Below are 21,207 nucleotides of genomic sequence, written 5' to 3'. Positions count from 1 at the left end.
CCCCATTCTGGTACCATTTTCTTTAGCAGACAACTTCAGGTTCACTGTGATGAACTTCCAGACCAGGCACAGTTATGGAAGGAAAAGATTTATTGAAGCTTACAGGTCCAGGAGAAGTTCCATAATGGCAGAAGAAGGTAGCTGTTATAGTTAAGGTGTTGTCAACTTGATCTGTTTAGTAACCCACAGGCTGCTTCTAGGAAGGATCAACTAAAGGAGGAGGACTTTCTCCCAGGGTGAGCCCTTCCCCCAGAATGGGCATCCCCGCTCAGAGAGGGACTTGATATAAGGAAGCTCTGGGTAGAAGAGTTCCCTTTTCCTTCCTTCCTTCCACTTGGCTGCAGGAGCTGCTCCCTACCTTCTAGCATGGATTGAAGACCAGTACGGACTAAAGACCAACATCAACTAAAGGCCCACGTGGATCGAAACCAGTGGCTCCTCAGGAAGCCTCCAGGCTTTCCGGCACCATCTGCAGCGCCGGGTCGGAACTGCTGAGGCATCTGGCCACGTGGACTGAGCAGCTACCAGGTTCGGTGATTCTCGGGCCTGCAACTGCTATTGGACTACTGTAAACTAATCCAATAAATTCCCTTTTTAAAATAATTCATTCGAGCAATTCTGTTCCTCTAGAGAACCCTGACTAATACAGTAGCCTTCTTTCACAGGACCAAACACAGAGAGAAAAAAAAATGATTATGGCTATTTTTAAACAAGTTAAGGCTACATTAGGATAAACTTTAACCAAGTGTGGCAGACAGCTTTATGTTGCTAGGATGACCATACAATCCAGGTAATTTAGGAGGAAAGGGATTATTTCAGCTACATATCCAGGGGGAAGTTCCAACGATGGTGGAAGAAACTGGCTCCCATTCATAAATCCAAGCAGAGAGAAAAACCACCTGCAGCCAGCAAACACCAGAAGCAGCAAACACAAAAACTAGCAGCAAACAGGACCCCAGCCAGAGCTTACACTACATTCTCCATATTTGGGATAGAAACCAGACTTTCCCCTGTCCAGGCATCCCTCAGCTTCAAGTTCCTTCAGTCCCATGCAAAATAACGATTCACCACCTCACTTCTACACTACCAAGTGAATAGTTAGCTAGTTGTCTTCCCTCCTCCACTGTAACGATCACCTCACAAATCCCATTTTCACAGCTTCTAAAATTTAATCTGATGTTACTTCCACAAACACTGGGCTTCTTACCATAGCATTCCACCTGACAATCTTCATCTCTTCCCACCCAATAGATGTCAAATGGCCCAAACACATGAGATACTTTTAAGCATTCTCTCCATCTAAAAGGTTCCTAACCTGCATGCCTGAGGAGGCTCACATTTTCCCAATATTCTGCAGTGAAATAACCAAATATCCACACATCTGCAAAATGCCTCAGTACCCTAAAGGAAGAGTTAATGCTTCTTCTCTTGGTAAGGTTGCTTGCTTTTTAACATACTTACTCTAGATTTTCAAGTTACATTGTAATTCTTAGGTATTAATGTTACCCACAAGTACGTCAGATACTTTAATTCCCAAGGACAGAGAAAGCAAAACCAATAACCATAACAGCCTACCACAAACAAAATTTATTTTTCTTTGTTGATTATGCTTTGTGAAATACACTTGTATCATTCTTCATAATACACATTTATATTGAAATACCCTGGCTTACTATTCATAAGTTAAATTTTAACTATCCTAGAATGCTATCCTAAGAAATCATTGCTCTTTTAAAATATTTGGTGCATGGTGAGCAGTGCATTTGTTTTTATACTAAATTCTAAAGGTGAGTTATAACTCAACAGTGGAGCACTTTCTTATCACACATGAGGCCCTAGGTTCTATCCCTATGACAGAATGGAAGGGAGGGAGAAAGGAAGATGGGAGGGAGGAAATTAGAAAAGATTACAAAAACAAACTAGAGAGGGAACAGGGAAATATGTATTTATAAACAATTTCTTCTAAACTGTTTCAAAGAATAAGGTTAATCCTTTTTTTTTTTCTTCAGAGGTTTTCATGTATTTAAATGAACACTGTATATAAAACATATCCTACAACTCAACTAGATCAAAAACAACTATTTAGCAGTCAAGACACTGAAAATGTAAAAAAAAAAAAAATCTATATATGTTAATAGTAATCAGATTTCTAAAGTACAGATTGGAAAAACTGGTTATTTTAAAATAATTTTAAATATTTTAAATTAAAGTTGATATGAAATGTTTTAGTTCTCCTAGAACAAAAAGGAAGTTGCATATACACCAGGAAAAAAAAATATATGTCAGGATTCTCAGATTCATGGAAGAAAATTTTGTCAAATAGAAAATACCATAGATTTCATACTAATTTTAAATTTATAAGTTTTCAGCTTTAAGTATCAGCTAAAAGCATGCAGTATGAATCTGTTAATTTTTCAGTTTTTTTGTTTTTTGTTTGTCAGTTCATTGGTTATACAGGAATATTTAGGATGTTATAAATTATGGTTTTATAGGTTAATACTTCTGTAATAACTTGGTATAATTCAAATTTTCCTTTCAATATACTAAACAAAATGTTGGTTTGGGGCTACCATATGGGTACCCAGTTGTAAATATACATGAACTGTCTTACATGTGTTTCATTAATACATAGGTGACTGAAGCCTTGTTTTGTTTTGTTTTTGGAGTTGTTTCAAGATAGGGTCTCACTCTAGTTCAGGCTGATTTGGAATTCACTATGCTAGTCTCAGGGTGGCCTTGAACTCAGAGCAATCCTCCTCTCTCTGCTTCTCAAGTGCTGAGCTTAAAGGTGTGTGCTACCACACCCAGCTATGACTACAACATTTTATGGGCCTCAATATGAATTATATTTCCAATATTATGACCTAAAAAGTAGAACATGTTACTTTACATAGAGTCCCTTTTTATCAAAATTAAGAAATCCCCTAGCAACACACTTCTTTTAGTATGCATTTAAAACCTTTTGATAATGTAGTTTTTCTTAAAATATCCTAGTTGTAATTGAATAGTGACTAGATTTTGAATATTAAAAAGATCTACTTTTGGCAAAATCAAAGTAAAATTGCAGACAAATATTCTCAAAAGAGAACTCTAAATATCAACAGTCAAAATGTAAATATTCAAAATTCAGAATCCAGTAGAATCTCTGCCATGGAAATATAAAAGATCAATCAAGTATTTAATATGTCTTTATTTAATTCTTCTCATCAATTGCTAGATTTTTGGTACAAGTATTTTTTTCAAGCATAGATGCACATTCATATACAAAGATTCTAAAGACTTCAATTTTCTAAATAAAATGACATTTTGTGAAATAGATATTAATATTTTAAGGAAAAATTACTCTTAAAACTCTGGAATTAGAAAGATGGCTCAGTGTGTATAGCATCTGCTATTCAAGTTTGACAACTAGGTTTCTGATCCAGAGGACCCACAGAGAGCCTGACACAGCAGTGGGCATCTTTAATCCAGGCCATTCTATTATGAGATGGGAGATGGAGAGGAGAATCCAAGAAGCCTTTAGCAAGCTAGCTCCTGGCATATGCAGCGCTCATCAACAAAAGATCTTGCCTCAAAGTGGAAAGCAATGAACTACACTAGAATTGTCTCTGACTTGCACTTGTGTTCAATGGAACATGGGCATACACACTCACACACATGAACATGCATTCACATGTTTTTGAAAAGTTTTGTGACTTCATGCCAAATTGTCCTATACAATATCAACCATTTATAGTACTTAAGCAATTATAGTTGAGGGTATTTTTTCTCTATCCACAGCCAATTAGAACTTTATCAATTTTTAAATCATTACAATAGAAGAGGAAATACTTCAGTATTTCATTAGCCTAAAAGTACTGATGAAAAGCACTAATGAATATTATTTTTCATCTGTTTATATTTTCTTCTTTTCTTTATTCTATGTTAGATGACATACTTTTTATACCCAGCATCCAGCTGATATTGAAGGTAGAGAAAGGACATACTGAGAAACAGAACACAGAGTATGAAACTGTAAGGCAGCAAAAGTTCCCTTACAGAGTAGTCGGTAGTACCAAGGATGCACAGGTGTCTTCTGCATCAGAATAGTAATTTAATTTTCATATTGGACCTAAAACTCACAATCTTTGCTCTGGCAGATTGCCACAAATGAAACATTATACATAAAACTTCAAGCATGCCTCTACAAGGAACAAGGCAGGCTTTAGGTAGCTCCATTGTTCTTTGAAAAATTAGAGTTGTTTTGTTATAAATTAAAATGAAGAAAATTTCTGCTAAGTTATCAGTCCTGCCCACATTTGTGCAAGGGTGAGTCCTTTGTAGTCTAGCCTACCATTTATTTTCCTAAGAACACAACTCTAATTTTCTTTGAGAAATGACGCTTCCTGCCATATTCTGTACACTTTGGTTGTAACCAAAACTTAGTCAGAGAAACCATCTCTCATTTCTGTGATGGGTCCAAAATGAGGGCATTATCTAGTGAAAGCAAATTAGAGCTTATCACATTATGCTGCTGGGAAGCCATGCTTCTTTGCAGAAGGCTGTGATGCATTCCTGAAATTGGCCACAAGACCCTTACCACCTTGAGAAAGAGACTTTTTCTGAAAATAAAGCCAACAAATTAGGAAGCAGAATGGAGAGATAAAATTTCAAATGTGGTAATTTAAACCAGTCAATCCAGCTATGCAGATACAGTTAAATGAACAAGTATGGGCTCCCTTTCATAACAGTTAATTTGTTTTTTTAAAAGATACTGAGAGATTTCTCAGAACTGCAATCATTTTTCTTTGTGAGTGCATTATTTTCATTTATTTTATTCATGCTTAACATTGAAAACTTGAGTACTTTAGTAGGAATACTATCTTATTAACATTGTTCTTTTAACTGTGGTTATAGCATTTGGTCATAAGGTTTTGATGATTTTACATATTTTCTACATATTTGTTTGTTTGTTCGTTTTCAGTGTGTATTTATGGTGACACCAGGGTCTCTAGCCGCTACAAACTGATACCAGTCTGGCTTTACATGGATAGCTTGGCAAATGGCTCCAGGCAGGCAGTCTTTCACAAACAAGCATCTGTAATTACCGAACCATCGCCCCAGATCCTGATTTTACATTAAGTAATGGATTCCATCCTGCAAATTCTTTTTCTCAGGGAACTCAGGGAATGTAAAAATCATACTAAACTTCTCACTTTGTTCATTGTTAAAAAAAAAAAAAATCCTCAACTAAAAAGATGTTAAATTCCCCAGTTTGTATGAATCTCTCTTTTGTTTAATGGTTTTATCTTCTAATATAAAACCACATTCACTTGATTACCTATCTTTGCCAGACTTTAGTGTCTTTTTATCTCTTCAAAACATTCCTGGCTGTTCTTTCATGGTGAATTATCATGGAACTTTGTAAAAATTTTAAATCATTTTATGATTCCCCTAAATAATATTTGGACTTTATTTTAGTTATGTTAAATATATAAATCAGCTAATTAGGATCTTCACTGTAGAGAACTTTACTATTTGAAGAATATAGCACATCTTGTGTGTTTTTCATTATCCCCAGTGTTATTTTAGAGTACTTCACAGAGATTCTGTATATTGTCTTTGAATGTTTCCTTTAAGAATTTTGAATAGTATTACTTTAAAATTATCTTTCTTTTTCACTAAAATTCCCTTTTACTTTTGGCATATTAGTGTACATATTTGTGGGTACAATGTGATATTCCAATACATGTATGTAATAGCTAGTGATCTGTAAGGATACTTGCCACATACATTTCTTTAAAGATTTATTCTTTCTTTGGAAATAATCAAAATTATCTTGATTAGCTACCATGAAATATGTACTTTTTATCAACCAGTTATTCTACAGAGCTATGGGATATTAGATTTTCCTCCTATCCAGATGAGCCATATTAACCTTTCACTCTCCATTCCACTTCCTGTGTACTCTTCCCAGTATAATATTTTTCTTTATAGATTTATTTTTTTTAATTAATTAATTTATTTATTTGAGAGCGACAGACACAGAGAGAAAGACACAGGGGCTGGAGAGATGGCTTAGTGGTTAAGCGCTTCCTGTGAAGCCTAAGGACCCCGGTTCGAGGCTCGGTTCCCCAGGACCCACGTTAGCCAGATGCCCAAGGGGGCGCACGCGTCTGGAGCTCGTTTGCAGAGGCTGGAAGCCCTGGCGCGCCCATTCTCTCTCTCTCCCTCTATCTGTCTTTCTCTCTGTGTCTGTCGCTCTCAAATAAATTAATTAATTAATTTTTTAAAAAAGGATTTTATATATCAAACATTAGTTATCTCATACTGGTTTTAATAAATCTTATAATTTATTTGTAGAGCTACTGTAAACATTGACTTTTTCTTCTTACTTTCTAGTATTTACGAGTTGTTTGTGATTGCATATATGTTAACAATTTAACATTTACAACAAAACATTACATAGTAATGATAGGACATACTTGTGTTATTCATGAAAATGATTTATATTATTACTCTAATTGTACATATTTGTGTGTTTTTGTATATTCAGACACATTAAATTCACGTGATGCACAAAATGATTGACTTGGCAAAAAATAAATAAATAAAAAGACTTAGAGCAAGGTCACAGTATGCTTTTCTGCAGAGGACATTATCAAGCCAAAAGCTGTCTAATACCATGTTCAACTGGAGAACAAATTCACTATTAACTATAATGGAAAGGGATAACTAGTGCCAAAAAAATCAGGCATTCTGATGATATAGATAATTTAGTTTTGTGTCATAAATATTTGACATTTTTAAGAATAAAGATATGCTATCATAACTAAGTATTTGAAAATCAGTTATTTCCAGGAGCAACATTTGACTGTTGTTCACTGTCCATATGCATCACAGGCTGCTGAGACTCTGCTGCTGTGTGCTATTATTACTTCAGGCTGATGAAGCTTGGGGGTGTGGCAAATCAGCCATTGTTTCTGAAAACCAAAATAGGTCAGCAAAATTTCACATGGAAAGCAGTCATGTAGCCAAAAGTGTCAGTAAGGTCTGAAATTGAAATGCTTTCCTAGAATGGGATAGAAATAGTGACTAATTGAACTCTAGCAGCTAATTTATTAAATATAAATACATTCCCACCAGTAGTATACAGTAGCTCCTTTCATCCACATTTCAGCCACATCCACATCTCACATCCTGGTCTTTGGTCATGTTTTATAAAGGCCATTCTCACTCAGATGGGATGGCATCTCTTGGTTTTAATTTGCATTTCCCTGATGATCAGTGGTTTGAACACTTCATCTCTTTGTTCAAAGAGGTCAGGCACATAGCTGTGTGGTAAACTGTTCTTAGGATTGCCTCCATTGAACCAGAACACTTCCCTCAAGGTTATTCTCCTTCTGTAGCTGCCAAATGAAGGTGTATGTGAATGTCAATGTAAGGAAGAAAAATAATAAAATGGAGGCCCAGCTTAGGCCACATCAATAGGCTGATTTTCGCTCAGAGCTTTTTGCAGGAGCAGCCAAGAAACATAGATGGCTGGCTGCACAACATCATCTCCTGTGTCATTCAGATCTAACTTGCTGCTTCTCTTGCAGAAACTTCTTAACAAGTATACCATAGACTAATTTCTAGAGTCTGCCTTCAAGTGAATGCAATCAAAACTTCCTCTAATTTTATTTCTGTTTGCATGGGGGAAAATGTAAGCTATCTAAATATCAACATTCACAAGTAGAATGAAATTGCAATCAAATTTCAAATTTTTAACTTGATTTTCTCAGAAAATCAAAAACAACATGATTATGAATAAATATTAATTACTATTTTAGCACATGAATTTATTGTATCAATTATATTTTGTCTAATTTAATTCCAGATACTATTTAATTTTGCATATTCACTCTATATTGGGGTTAAATTTGCATGAATTAGTGACGGCTGTATTGTTCTGAGGAATAATTTTTTACTGTAACACTGGCCAAATTGCTCAAAAATATCCAATAGAATGAAGAGTGGCATTGCCAAGTAAATACATTTGAAGAGAAAAATGAAGTGGATGAGTCAGAAAAATACCAGGGAAGGTCTGGTTTTATTTTGGTAGTGTGATAGTAACATGAATCTTTGAAGAGCACTGACTTTTAAAAACAATTAAATAACCAAGGAGGATTCACTTCTAAATTTATTAGGGTCTTCTCAGTAAGCGCACTAAATTTTATGTAGAAGTATGCCCTACAGACTTTGAGTGGTTGCATTATTTCTATAAATGACCACAATACTACATATAGCTTTATTAATTCCTTTGAATATTGAAATGATTATAAGGCAAAGTGTTTGTTTTATTCAGGAACATGTAATGCAAGTATGCATTACTTTGAAAATATCCAAATTAAAGTAGGCACTATTTATATGCTATTCCAATTTCCATAAATTTAGTTTTTTTACTCATTCCTTTTTGTAGTAATTGGCATAACTCTGGGAAATTTCAAATCAAAATTAATGGCCAACTTTTTTCAAATTAATTGCACTGCTTCTACTAAACCATTCTCCACAAAATATATGAATGGTATTTTTATGCCAAGAATACAAAGATAAGATTATATGTTGTATGGTAATGCTGTCAACTGGATTAAAAAAAAAAAAAACTTTCAGGCTAATTTAGAAGATGGAAGGTTTTGTTTCTAAATTACAGGTGCAAATAATTAAAAGAAAAAAATTATTGGATTTTTATTTTAGTTTTCAATGTTTCCCTAATAAAAAGCTCATTACAAAAAGTCATATGTTTTACTTTCCATAACTCTTTTAAAATAGTCAATCTGGAAATATCTTTGAATGCTTATTTAAAAATTTAAGCATATGGGAATGGAAGTAGAAATTGGCTTCATTGCATATTAATTTTTTGCACTACTGAAAAATATAAATCCTTACTTTAAAATTTTATAATTGAGCCACACATGTCTCCATGCTTTAACAATATAGATAGATGATAGGGAAAGTGACTCTGTATGTATATATGCAATGAGAACATTATCAAAACATTGAAATTTGATACATATACATACTTTCCCAAATCCATTTATTTCTAATAACTATGTATTCTCCAACAGGTATCAAATGCTATTTTTTTCTTTTCTACTTACTATTATTAGTAGAATTACATTGCAGTATTTTTCAATAAAGTTTAATGGCCAGGCACATTTTTGAAGATAGGATTAATTCTTTGTCAAGTAAGGGGAAAGTAAGTTAACTATTTTAATAATTGCACAACAGATTACTTTCAGGGACTTGGAAGATGACTCATCTAAAAATACCTTACTATTGCTGAGAAAGCTGGTGAATTCTATTATTCATAGAACACACAGCAACACACACAGAAAGAAGGCTAAGTTCTGGAAACAGCTACAGCAAGATTTGCACGTTCTGAGTTATGCAAGCTTGTGGAAATTTCCTATCTGCCATTGTTTATCAAGAACATTATTATGGGCAATAATGATTAAAAAAACATACCAGAGGAATTTGTTACTAAGTTTAAAAATCATAACATATGCACCTGGCCAATTGAGTCATTCATAATTATAAGTCTGTTTTTATTTTTATTTGTATTCTCTTTGCTTTCTCCTTTTCCCTGGTTACTATTGTATTAGTGGTTAAAAGTTCTAGGTTAGAACACTGGGAGACTGAGAGGGAGTTAACTTTCTCCCTAGCTAGCTCCCATAGCACTGGAAAATGTTATGGGTCTGCTGGGAGATAATAGTCACAATGGTATAATTAAGCAAAGGATCCTGCAAGCTATGAAAGCATCTATTCTGGCAAGAAAACAAACCTGTGCAATAGCAGCACACAGCACACAGGTAACCAACTGCTTTCAGAATGGACATGAGGCCATTCTGAAAACTCATACCTGGTGCTTGAAACCAAGTCCAAATCCCATAGACAGGAAACTCATAGACTCCAGATGGAACCTCCACTGCTTTTTGGCTACGAAGAGTTGGCACACACATCAAAATGTCTCTCAAGAGCCAGGCGTGGTGGCACATGCCTTTAATCCCAGCATTCAGGAGGCAGAAGTAAGAGGATTGCTTTGAGTTCAAGGCTACCCTGAGACTACATAGTGAATTCTAGGTCCGCCTGAGCTAGATTAAACTACCTCTGGGGGGGGGCAGGGAAGCCTCTCAAATAACTACAATTATCCTTTTTAATTAAGATGCTTTCACTTGGGGTTGTATGATCTGCTCTATTTTACAGATGGCACAGAATACTGAGAAGATGAGAAGATTCAAGGATAATCAGTATGCCAAGAAAAAATAGCCATACACTTACAGACACATGTTATTCTATCAAGCTGCCTGGACCCTGGGAAAATGGAAAAGGAAACAGCACTTCTCTCACTGCTAGCCTGACATGCAGCTCAGGCGAGATGGTAACAAGTATAACTCAAAACTCATCAAAACAGAAATCTAGAGGCATCAGAGAGCTCAACACTAAATCAGACTACTAACACATCTATCAAGGCTCAAGAACATTGCTGAAGAGGAATGGATTGTTAAGAGTCACAGGGTAGGAAGGAATCCTTAGCATACCCCCATGACACACATGCACAGAAGCCTTAATGAGCCCACAGTGAATACCAATAACCCTACCAAGGAGGGGCCTCATTGGAATGGGGATGGGGAGAAGGGATATAAGAATATAGCCTTACTAAAAATAAGACAATTTTCTGGGTTAGAAAATTTGGATTTAAGTATGCTTCTGGCATTTAACCATTGTACTAACTTGCAATATTTTCAACTTATGCTTTAGTGAGTTCAACTACAAATTAAGATGACAATATCATCAGTAACTCATAGGGCTTTCCAAGCATAATGTAGGCACTGTCTGATCTGTAGTAAGGGCTTTAAATTTTAGATAATCTCAAGTCTTAAGTGGCAAGAATTCCCTGTAACAAATTATTTGCCATCATCTATTACATGTTGAATAGTGTCTCTCTTTGAAAATCATATCCATCAAGGGCCTGAGAATGTCATGTTATTTAAATGCATCTTTTTGTTGATAGAATTAAGGCAAGGATAGAGTGGCAATTACACTGGATTAAAGCAGCTATAAAACCAATGGGAATGACCTTATCCAAGGGCACAAAGAAAAAAGCAATGTGAATATGGAAGCAGGGATTACAGTAAAATGTCTACAAACCAAAGAGTGCTAACCATGACTGGCCACACCAGAAGCTATAAACAATCATGGCATGTTTTTCCCCTGAAGTCCTGTGAAGAAATTTGCCAAGACCTTGGTTTTGTACTGCTGGCCTCCTGAATTATGAGACAGTACATTACCATTGTTCCAAGCCACCTGCTTTACAGTAACTTGTTATTCTGTCCCTGGGAAAGTAATATACTATCTCATGTACAATACTGAGCAACCTGTAAGATATATACTGTGACTGGGAAATTCACCTCAATTCAGTCATGGTAGAATTTCATGTATACAGATGTAAGAAATTCAATGCAAGATGCAAAAATGCATTGGTGTCTCTATATGTTTATTCTAAGGGTTATGAAAAACTAAAGACTAATGTCAAAAAAGAATCAGTTTCAAATAAGTCATCCTGTCCCTTGGATCCTTCTGGTTCTCACTTGTGATATGTTATAAATATTGTTATTCAGTGTACTAAGTTAAGAAAACTTCCATTTAGAAGTCTAAAATATGGGGCTATATTTACCCTAGAAGAGCTGAAAAGAGCTGGTTTCAGTGGTACACTCCTTTAATTCAGGAGGCAGAGCTGGGAGGATATCCATTAGTTTGAGGCCACTCTAAGACTACACAGTGAATTCCAGGTCAGAGCCTGGGCTAGAGCAAGATCCTACCTCCAAAAAGAAAAAAAAAAAAAAAAAAGCTATAAAGAATTTAATTTGAGAAAATTGACCATTATTTTACATTATTTTAAATATTGTAACCACAGATTAACCACTGGGACCTAATGAAATTACAAAGATTTTGCACCGCAAAGGACACAGTGAAAAAAGCAAGGAGGCAACCTACAGAATGGGAAAAAATCTTCGCCAGCTATATATCTGATAGAGGATTAATATCTAGGATACACAAAGAACTCAAAAAGTTAAATAATAAGGAATCAAACAAGCCAATCAAAAAATGGGCTATGGACATAAATAGAGAGTTCTCAAAGGAAGAAATACGAATGGCATATAAGCATCTAAAAAAATGTTCTACGTCACTAGTCATCAGGGAAATGCAGATTAAAACTACATTGAGATTCCATCTCACTCCTGTCAGATTGGCCACCATCATGAAAACAAATGATCATAAATGTTGGCGGGGATGTGGAAAAAAAGGAACCCTTCTGCACTGCTGGTGGGAATGTAATCTGGTCCAGCCATTGTGGAAAACAGTGTGGAGGTACCTAAAACAGCTAGAGATTGATCTACCATATGACCCAGCTATAGCACTCCTAGGCATATATCCAAAGGACTCATCTCATTTCTTTAGAAGTACATGCTCAACCATGTTTATTGCTGCTCAATTTATAATAGCTGGGAAATGGAACCAGCCTAGATGTCCCTCAACAGATGAGTGGATAATGAAGATGTGGTACATTTATACAATGGAGTTCTACTCAGCGGTAAAGAAAAATGAAGTTATGAAATTTGCAGAAAAATGGATGGACCTGGAAAGTATTATACTAAGTGAGGTAACCCAGGCCCAGAAAGCCAAGCGCCACATGTTCTCTCTCATATGTGGATCCTAGCTACAGATGACTGGGCTTCTGTGTGAGAATGAAAATACTTAGTAGCAGAGGCCAGTAAGTTGAAAAGGAGACATAAAGGGTGGAGAAAGGAAGGGAGGAGAATACTTAATAGGTTGATATTGTATATATGTAATTACAATGATTGTAATGGGGAGGTAATATGATGGAGAATGGAATTTCAAATGGGAAAGTGTGGGGAGGGAGGGAATTACCATGGGATATATTTTATAATCATGGAAAATGTTAATAAAAATTTAAAAAAATAAAAATAAAAAAAAAAGAATTTAATTTGAGAAAATTGACCATTATTTTACATTATTTTAAATATTGTAATTTTTTTAAACAAGATAATTTTTTAAATCATATATAAGTCCTAAAGAATTAACATATGAAATATATATACATATTATACACATATATACATATATATATATACACATACATATAATATTGTGTTTGCAGTTTAAGCATTAAAGATGCTTATATCATCACTTATATCAACACTCCAGAAAAGTTTAGGTACATCATTTCTCCTAATTAAAATATGCAAATTAGATAACCCCATAGGATGCTTGGGAAAACCATCTTTACACCGTTCTGGGTTCTTCTCTCCACTCGCCACAGCCACCTTGCCTCTTGCTTTCTGCTCCACCGGCCTCAGATTCCGTGGGGTCCTGGAATTCTCCCATCTCTTTCACCCGCCGCCTCCTGCATCGGCATCGTAGCCACCACCTCATCAGGCCTGGTGTGGACACCAGCTCTGATACTACCACAATGGATCTACAGGAAAAACAGGAAGTTGTTGAGGAGGCAGAAAATGAAAGAGAAGCCCCTGAGCATGGGAATGCTAATGAGGAAATTAGGGAACAAAAGGCTGACAATGAGGTAGATGATGAAGAAGAAGGTGGGGAGGGAAAAGAGGAAGAAGGTGATGGGGAGGAGAAGGATGGAGATGAAGACGAGGAGGCTGAGACAGCTATGGGGAGGCATGCCGCTGACGAAGAGGATTATGGTATTGATACCAAGAAGCAGAAGACAATTGAGGACAAGACAGAAGAAAATAAAAAAAGTTATTGAAAAAAGACCACTGTGACCTATTCACCTTCCACTTCAGTCTTAGAATCTAACCATGGTCGATTTTGAGTAGAGAGGCAGGCCACCACCACGGGCACTGCCACCAGATGACACACCTTTTCACCACTCCACCAAAACCACAGGGAGAATTTGCAACAATGAGGAGAAAACCAAACTTCCAAGGCCCTGATTTTTTTTTTTTTTTTTTTTTTCTTAAAAGCACTTTAAAAGAAGACAGGCATGGTGGCGCACGCCTTTAATCCAAGCCCTTGGGAGGCAGAGGTAGGAGGATCACCATGAGTTTCAATCCACCCTGAGACTACATAATGAATTCCAGGTCAACCTGGGCTAGAGCAAGACCCTGTTTGAAAAACAAACAAACAAACAAAAAGTACTTTAAAAGGGACAGTTGTTTGCATTTTTATTTACATTTTATATTTTTATACATATTGATAGGGGTCAACCATTTTTAATGATGTCAGGGTGATCAGCATTCTCTGTCCTACTTCTGACTTTGTGGTGAGATCATGGTCATTATCATCTCACAGGAGGAAAAAAAAAATTGTAAAAATAACAAGAAGAATCTTATTCTGAGCATTCCAGTACTTTTTTTGTATATATGTACCCAGCTGTACTATAAGTAGTTGATTTGTATAAAATGGTTAAAAAGTCCAAAGATAAAAGGTTTCTTCTAGGCTGGAGAGATGGCTTAGCGGTGCAGCGCTTGCCTAAGAAGCCTAAGGACCCCGGTTCGAGGCTCAATTCCCCAGGACCCACGTTAGCCAGATGCACGAGGGGGCGCACACATCTGGAGTTCGTTTACAGAGGCTGGAAGCTCTGGCGCGCCCATTCTGTCTCTGTCTCTCTCTCTCTCTCTGCCTCCTTCTCTCTGTTGCTCTCAAATTAAAAAAAAAAAAAAAGGTTTCTTCTTTCCTTTTTGTCTATGTAGTTGCTATTGTTTATTAATTTGTTTGTTTGTTTACTTATTCATTTTTGGCCTCTTTAATATAAGTGTGAAACAATGTCCACCAATAAACTGGAATTTTATTTTGCTGAGTTGTTCTAAAAAAGGATATGAAAATTAAACTACAAAAGATTTTATGGATCAATATGACTCCAATGCTAAACTTTTCATCTAATATTCACTTGAGTATTTTGCATCTTTCGACAAAAATAAAGGTTGAGAAATTCACAGGTATTTTTGCAATTTTACTTTTTTTAAGATTTTATTTTCATTTATTTATTTATTAGAGACAGAGAGAGAGACTGAGAATGGACACACTAAGGACTCTAGCCACTGCAAACGAATTCCAGATGTATGTGCTACCATGTGAATCTGGTTTACGTGGGACCTAGAGAATCAAACCTGAGTCCTTAGGCTTCCACAGGCATGCACCTTAACCACTAAGCCATCTCTCCAGCCTACAAGTACACTTTTTTTTTTTTTTTTTTTTTTTTTTTTTTTTTTGGTTTTTCAAGGTAGGGTCTCACTCTAGCTCAGGCTGACCTGGAATTCACTCTGCATTCTCAGGGTGGCCTCAAACTCACCGTGATCCTCCTACCTCTGCCTCCCAAGTGCTGGGATTAAAGGCATGTGCCACCATGCCTGGCTTACAATTACACTTTTGACACCCATAATATTCTAAGTGCTACATGTAACATTTTAACTTAAGAAAAATTCTTAAACTCCATCATAAAGCAGAAGGATTTAATGGGCTAGGCTTATGAGTGGTTATTACTATAACTGGAAATTAGTTTTGCAAAATTGGAACATGTTAAAATTATGCCAATTAGTTTTCATCTCAATTATAGTCTACTAGAAAAGGGAATTCAAACATCATTTGGACAGCTGTATCTTAATAATAGAGATATGAAATTGTTTGATGGTTTTTCATATGTCACATCTGCTCAAAGACCATATTTGGTTTCTTGCTTGGTAATCAACAAACTGTATGTGTGGTATATTCTTCAATAATATAAAGAAATGGATGGCACTTTAGCACCATTAACTACCATAAATGAGATGAAACTCATCATTTGTATATTTCTTAAAATTTGTATATATACAAATCAATTCTAAATATAAGCAATTAACATGGATATGAACTACAGAGATAGTCTTTGTTAATTATATAAAACAAAATTTACTGTAAATAAATCTTAGAAATGCATCATGACAAAATTGTATAGAAAATGCAAGCAAATATTGAAATGAAATGTGCTCTCTGCAGGTTTAAATTAAAGATTGTATTATTCACAAGCAGGAATCATCATCATGTAGATAGCATCCATTAAGCAGATAAACTAGGAAAAAAGCACAGCTCAATATGCCATTTTTCTGTACATTAAGAGAATAATGATAACCTTGTGTTAGGTCACACAAAGACAGGAATCAATTTTTTTAAAGATGGATAGGCTTTATAAAGGCTGGAGAGACGGCTTAGTGTCTAAGACTCTTGCCTGTGAAGCCTAAGGACCCAGTTTCAATTCACCAAAACCCATACAAGCCAGGTGCACATGGTGGCACATACGTCTGAAGTTCATTCCTAATCGCTAGAGGCCCTGGTGTACCCATTCTTCCTCCCTCTCCCTCCCTCTCTCTCTCTCTCTCTCTCATAAATAAAAATAAAATATTTAAAAGATGGTTAGGCTTTATGAAAGAAGTATTATCTCCACAAAAGTTAAAAAAAAAGTTACACTAAAAACAAGAAAAACTATAACTGTAAAATGCTAGCCTGAATGAACTCACATTACATCATAGAACCTGAATGAATTCATATTATAACATTGCTGTGTATATATTTTTACACTTTAGCATATTTTAATCTATCCCAAAATTTAGAAAACCCCTGACATAACATTTATGTGTCTTTTTCAGCAAATATATGATAAGTATTAGTATCTAATGGTATTCTGGAGATAATTAATACCTGAGAAAATTTTAGGTAGGTGCTCTAATATGATTATCATTTGCCATGGGCAGTCTTGAAGTGAAATAGAATGAGGAATTGATTCATATGCTAGATGGATATAGCTCAGAAAAATCAACAGATCTGGGCTGGAGGGATGGCTTAGCAATTAAGGTGTTTGCCTGCAAAGCCAAAGGACTCAGGTTCAATTCCCCACGACCCACCTTAGCCAGATACACAAAGGGGTGCAAGCATCTGGAGTTTGTTTGCAGTGGCTGGAAGCCCTGGTTCACCCATTCTCTCTCTCACTCTCTCTCTCTTTCTCTCTCTCCCCACTCCCTCTTTTCTGTCAAGTAAATAAATTTTTAAAAATCAACAGATCTTCCTATTCATCTGTTTCTGACTCTGCCAGCAGCTCTGAAGTTAGCCACCAGGTGCAGCACAACTCCTGGACTGCAAGCCCTGCCACCACTTAAAGGACCATCTCAAAACTGAGGCCTAGGCTTGGCAGTTAAGTGCTTGCCTGTGAAACCTAGGGACCCTGGGTGGAGGCTCAATTCCCCAGGACCCAGGTTAAGCAGAGGCACAAGGGGAGTGCATGCATCTGGAGTTCATTTTCAGTAGCTGGAGGCCCTGGTGCGTCCATTCTCTCTCTCTCTCTATCTGCCTCTTTGTCTTTTGCTCTCAAATAAATAAATAAATAAAAATAAACAACAACAACAAAAAAAAAAAAACTGAGGCCCAATAAGTTCTTCCTTTGCCCTCCCCCTGACTACCAGCCACATTTCTTCATCTGAGTTCTTCATCTTCATGCAACTCTCGAAGAATGATCCTGTAACTATGAGACTTGATAGCCCATTAGAAGGCTATTTTCAGCAACAACCTGGTTGTCCTAAAGCTTGCCACATGTCAAAACATGAGGGACTTCTATTTCTCTCTAGTGACTTATGTGCTATGTCAGCTTTACAGGTAATGCAGTCCTTCAATCTCACAAGGACAGAGAAAAAGGTTTCTTACTCTAGCAAGAAAACAGTACTTGGTGTTCAGACACGCCTACATCATGTTAATGTTGCAGTCAAGTTCACAATGCTGGCAGAAATCCCCTGACCAAGAGCAGGTTGGGGGAGGTGCTTATTATGGCTTACAGGCTTGAGGGGAAGCTCCCTGATGACAGGGGGAAATGATGGCATGAGCTGAGGATGGACATCACCTCCTGACCAACATCAGATGGACAACAGCAACAGAAGAGCATGACAACACTGGCAAGCGGAAACTGGCTATAATGCCCATAAGCACAAACCCCCAAATATACTGCCTCCAAAGAGGCATTAGTTCCCAAATCTCCGTCAGCTGAAAACCTAGAATTCAGAACAACTAAGTTTATGGGGGACACCTGAATCAAACCACCACACTTAATGATGATGTTTTTCTATATTTCACACATGAATGTAAGCATTATGAAAACTGGTATTTCATCAGATTTATGCATCATGTGTACTTCAGTCCTAGATTAGAGTGGACACTCAGGAAATTTTTATACATACATACATATGTGTGTGTGTGTGTGTGTGTGTGTGTGTGTGTGTGTATTTCAAGTACCTTATACAAGTTCATTATAGAAATAAAATACTACTTATTTTTACTTAAAAAGAAAATTATTAATTTGAAAATAGTTCAAAATAATCCAAAAGAAATTTTTCACCAAAATTGTGGAGTATCACTAAAGAAACGCTTTAAACAATACTTAGAATTTTAGGACCTGGAGAGTTGACTCTGCAGTTAGAGATCTTGCTTGCAAAGCCTAGGGACCTGGGTTCGATTCTCCAGTACCCATGTAAAGCCAGATGTACAAGGTGGCACATGCATCTGGAGTTCATTTGCAATGGCTAGAGGTCTTGGCATGCCCATTCTCTCTCTATCTGAGTTTCTTTTGCTCTCACTATCAAATAAATAAATGTGATTTTTATAATTTTATAAATGTATGTCAAAAATCTGAAAACTCAAACAAATTCCAAAATCTTAGTCATTCAAATTGAGTAGTTCATGGTAGAAGGTAGTAGAATTATAGAAACAAACAAAATTAAAGATAAGGATCAAGCTTGATGGATAGTCCATGCCTGAAAACCTAGTGATTGAGAAGCAGAGGCATGAGATTAGAAATTATAGTCTGGGTTGGAATGCATAGTTCAAGAATAGCCTGAACTATGCAGTGTGATACTACTTGAAGAAAGCAGGCAAGAAAGAAAGAAAGGGAAGAATAAATGGATAGAGAGAGATAGGGAGGGAGGAAGGGAGGGAGAGAGGGAGGGAGGGAGGGAGGGAGGGAGGGAGGGAGGAAGAAAGGAGAAAACAAAGATAAGGAACAAAAGAAATATATGGCAAGACTAAGAAAAAGATAAGTATAAACATATAGCAATAATAATACAATTTTTTTTAATTTTATTTATTTATTTGAGAGCGATAGACACAGAGAGAAAGACACAGATAGAGGGAGAGAGAGAGAATGGGCACGCCAAGGCTTCCAGCCTCTGCAAACGAACTCCAGATGCGTGCGCCCCCTTGTGCATCTGGCTAACATGGGACCTGGGGAACCAAGCCTTGAACCAGGGTCCTTAGGCTTCACAGGCAAGCGCTTAACCGCTAAGCCATCTCTCCAGCCCAATAATACAATTTTAAACACAGATGATCCAAGCCTATAAGCAACATGGCAAAAGGGAAAAATATATCTTTAGAGACTAGGTAGTAAAATGCTTCAGAATAATATAAAACAATTGGATGCAAATAAATTCAAGAATCTATATCATATAAGTAGAATCCTAGAAAATGTGAAAATACAATATAACACAATAAATAGGGGAAATTTGAGTAGACAAATATCCTTTAGAAAATGTTAAAATTAAGTTTAAAGAAGGCTCCATAACTGACATATTACAAATGAGTTTTTTCAGTAATTTAATAGGCAAATTGTTTCCAACATATTCAGATATTATGAAGAGCTGTAGAAAAAACAAAAGCAATTTAACACACTTTTTCTTTTAAGGTAGAATCTCACCCAAGTCCAGGCTGACCAAGAATTCACTCTAGTCCTAGGCTGGCCTTGAACTCACCATGATACTCTGTGGTGGTTTGATTCAGGTGTCCCCCATAAACCTAGGTGTTCTGAATGCTAGGTTCCCAGCTGATGGATATTTGGGAATTAATGCCTCCTGGAGGGAGTGTATTGTTGGAGGTGGGCTTATGGGCTTTATAGCCAGTTTCCCCATCCCAGTGTTTGGCACACCCTCCTGTTGCTGTGGTCCATCTTCTGTTGGCCAGGGGGTGATGTCCACCCTCTGCTCATGCCATCATTTTCCCCTGCCATCGTGGAGCTTCCCCTCCAGACTGTAAGCCAAATAAACCTCTTTTTCCCAGAAGCTGCTCTTGGGTGATTTCTACCAGCAATGCGAACCGGACTGCAACATCCTCCAACCTCTGTCTTCCAAGTGCTGGGATGAAAGGCAGGTGGTAGTTTGAATTTATGTCTCCCAATAGACTCAAATGTCTTATTAAAGCTGTAACATGGATTTCTAGCCACCTGACTGGAAGAGGTGTCATTGTGGGTAGATCCTAGGGACCAACCCTAAGGTGTTACTGGGGATGGATCTGAATTCCAGCCTGAAGGTATGCAGAGTGTGTCAGCTCTGCTTGGGGTTCCTGGTGTATGCTTGCTTTTTGTGGTATGGAGGTGGGTGGTTTCTTCCCTCTGTGTGTGGATCTGAGAAAGGTGGCTGCTCCTTTTGCCATTATGGAACTTTCCCTGGATCTCTAAGCTTCATATAAACCCTTTCTCCTATAAACTGTCTCTGGTTTGAAGGTTCATCCCAGCAACATTGGAGCCGACTACAATAGCCACCATGCCTTGTTTAAGAAATTTTGAACCTAATTTAACTCTTATATGAAACTGTAAAGGTAAGATTAGAAAATGATGGGTTCTTTTTAGTTAGGAATGTAGATAATGAAATTTTAGATAAAAAACTATAATTAAGTTCAACAGTATCTTAGAAATAATTTATTATCTTTAAGTAGGTAGAATTTACTACATAAACACATTTTCAATATCATCTTAAATTCTGTAGATATAATTTATCATATTAATAAATGAATTTAGAGAAAGAAGATTATTAGCACTTAATTTTAAATTTAAAATGACTACCAAAAATGGGAATGAAACATGTCAATTTTACTTAAAATAATCATTATCCCTAATGTACAACATTTATAATCATTCTCATTAAATATAGGGAACTGAGTAACTGCTATATTTGCATAATAGCACAAGAAAATGGCAAATGTGTACATTAGAGAAGAGAACCAGTAATGTTATTATCACCTACATGGAAAGGATCCACTCCATAAATAATTAATGAACACTCACAAATGGTGACAGGCAGCAGATCATCCTACTAAGATTAATGATTTTCCTCTTGGTAAACAATAGCAACTATG

The 21,207-nt window shown here is 36.4% G+C and overlaps 1 protein-coding gene across 1 annotated transcript; it reads left to right on the top strand.

Annotated features, from left to right (window-relative positions):
• Positions 1-124: 124 nt before the first annotated feature.
• LOC101600253 (neurofilament light polypeptide-like) lies at positions 125-13,816 on the top strand. Its single transcript, XM_004662234.2, has 3 exons — positions 125-137; positions 3,929-4,014; positions 13,307-13,816. Exons 1-3 carry the CDS (start codon positions 125-127, stop codon positions 13,814-13,816), a joined length of 609 nt encoding a protein of 202 aa, XP_004662291.2.
• Positions 13,817-21,207: the final 7,391 nt, after the last annotated feature.

This window comes from Jaculus jaculus, chromosome 10, assembly GCF_020740685.1.
Source record: "Jaculus jaculus isolate mJacJac1 chromosome 10, mJacJac1.mat.Y.cur, whole genome shotgun sequence".
Taxonomy (NCBI): Eukaryota; Metazoa; Chordata; class Mammalia; order Rodentia; family Dipodidae; genus Jaculus; species Jaculus jaculus.
Note: the sequence above shows the minus strand (reverse complement) of the source record. Positions and strands in the feature narration are given on the sequence as shown.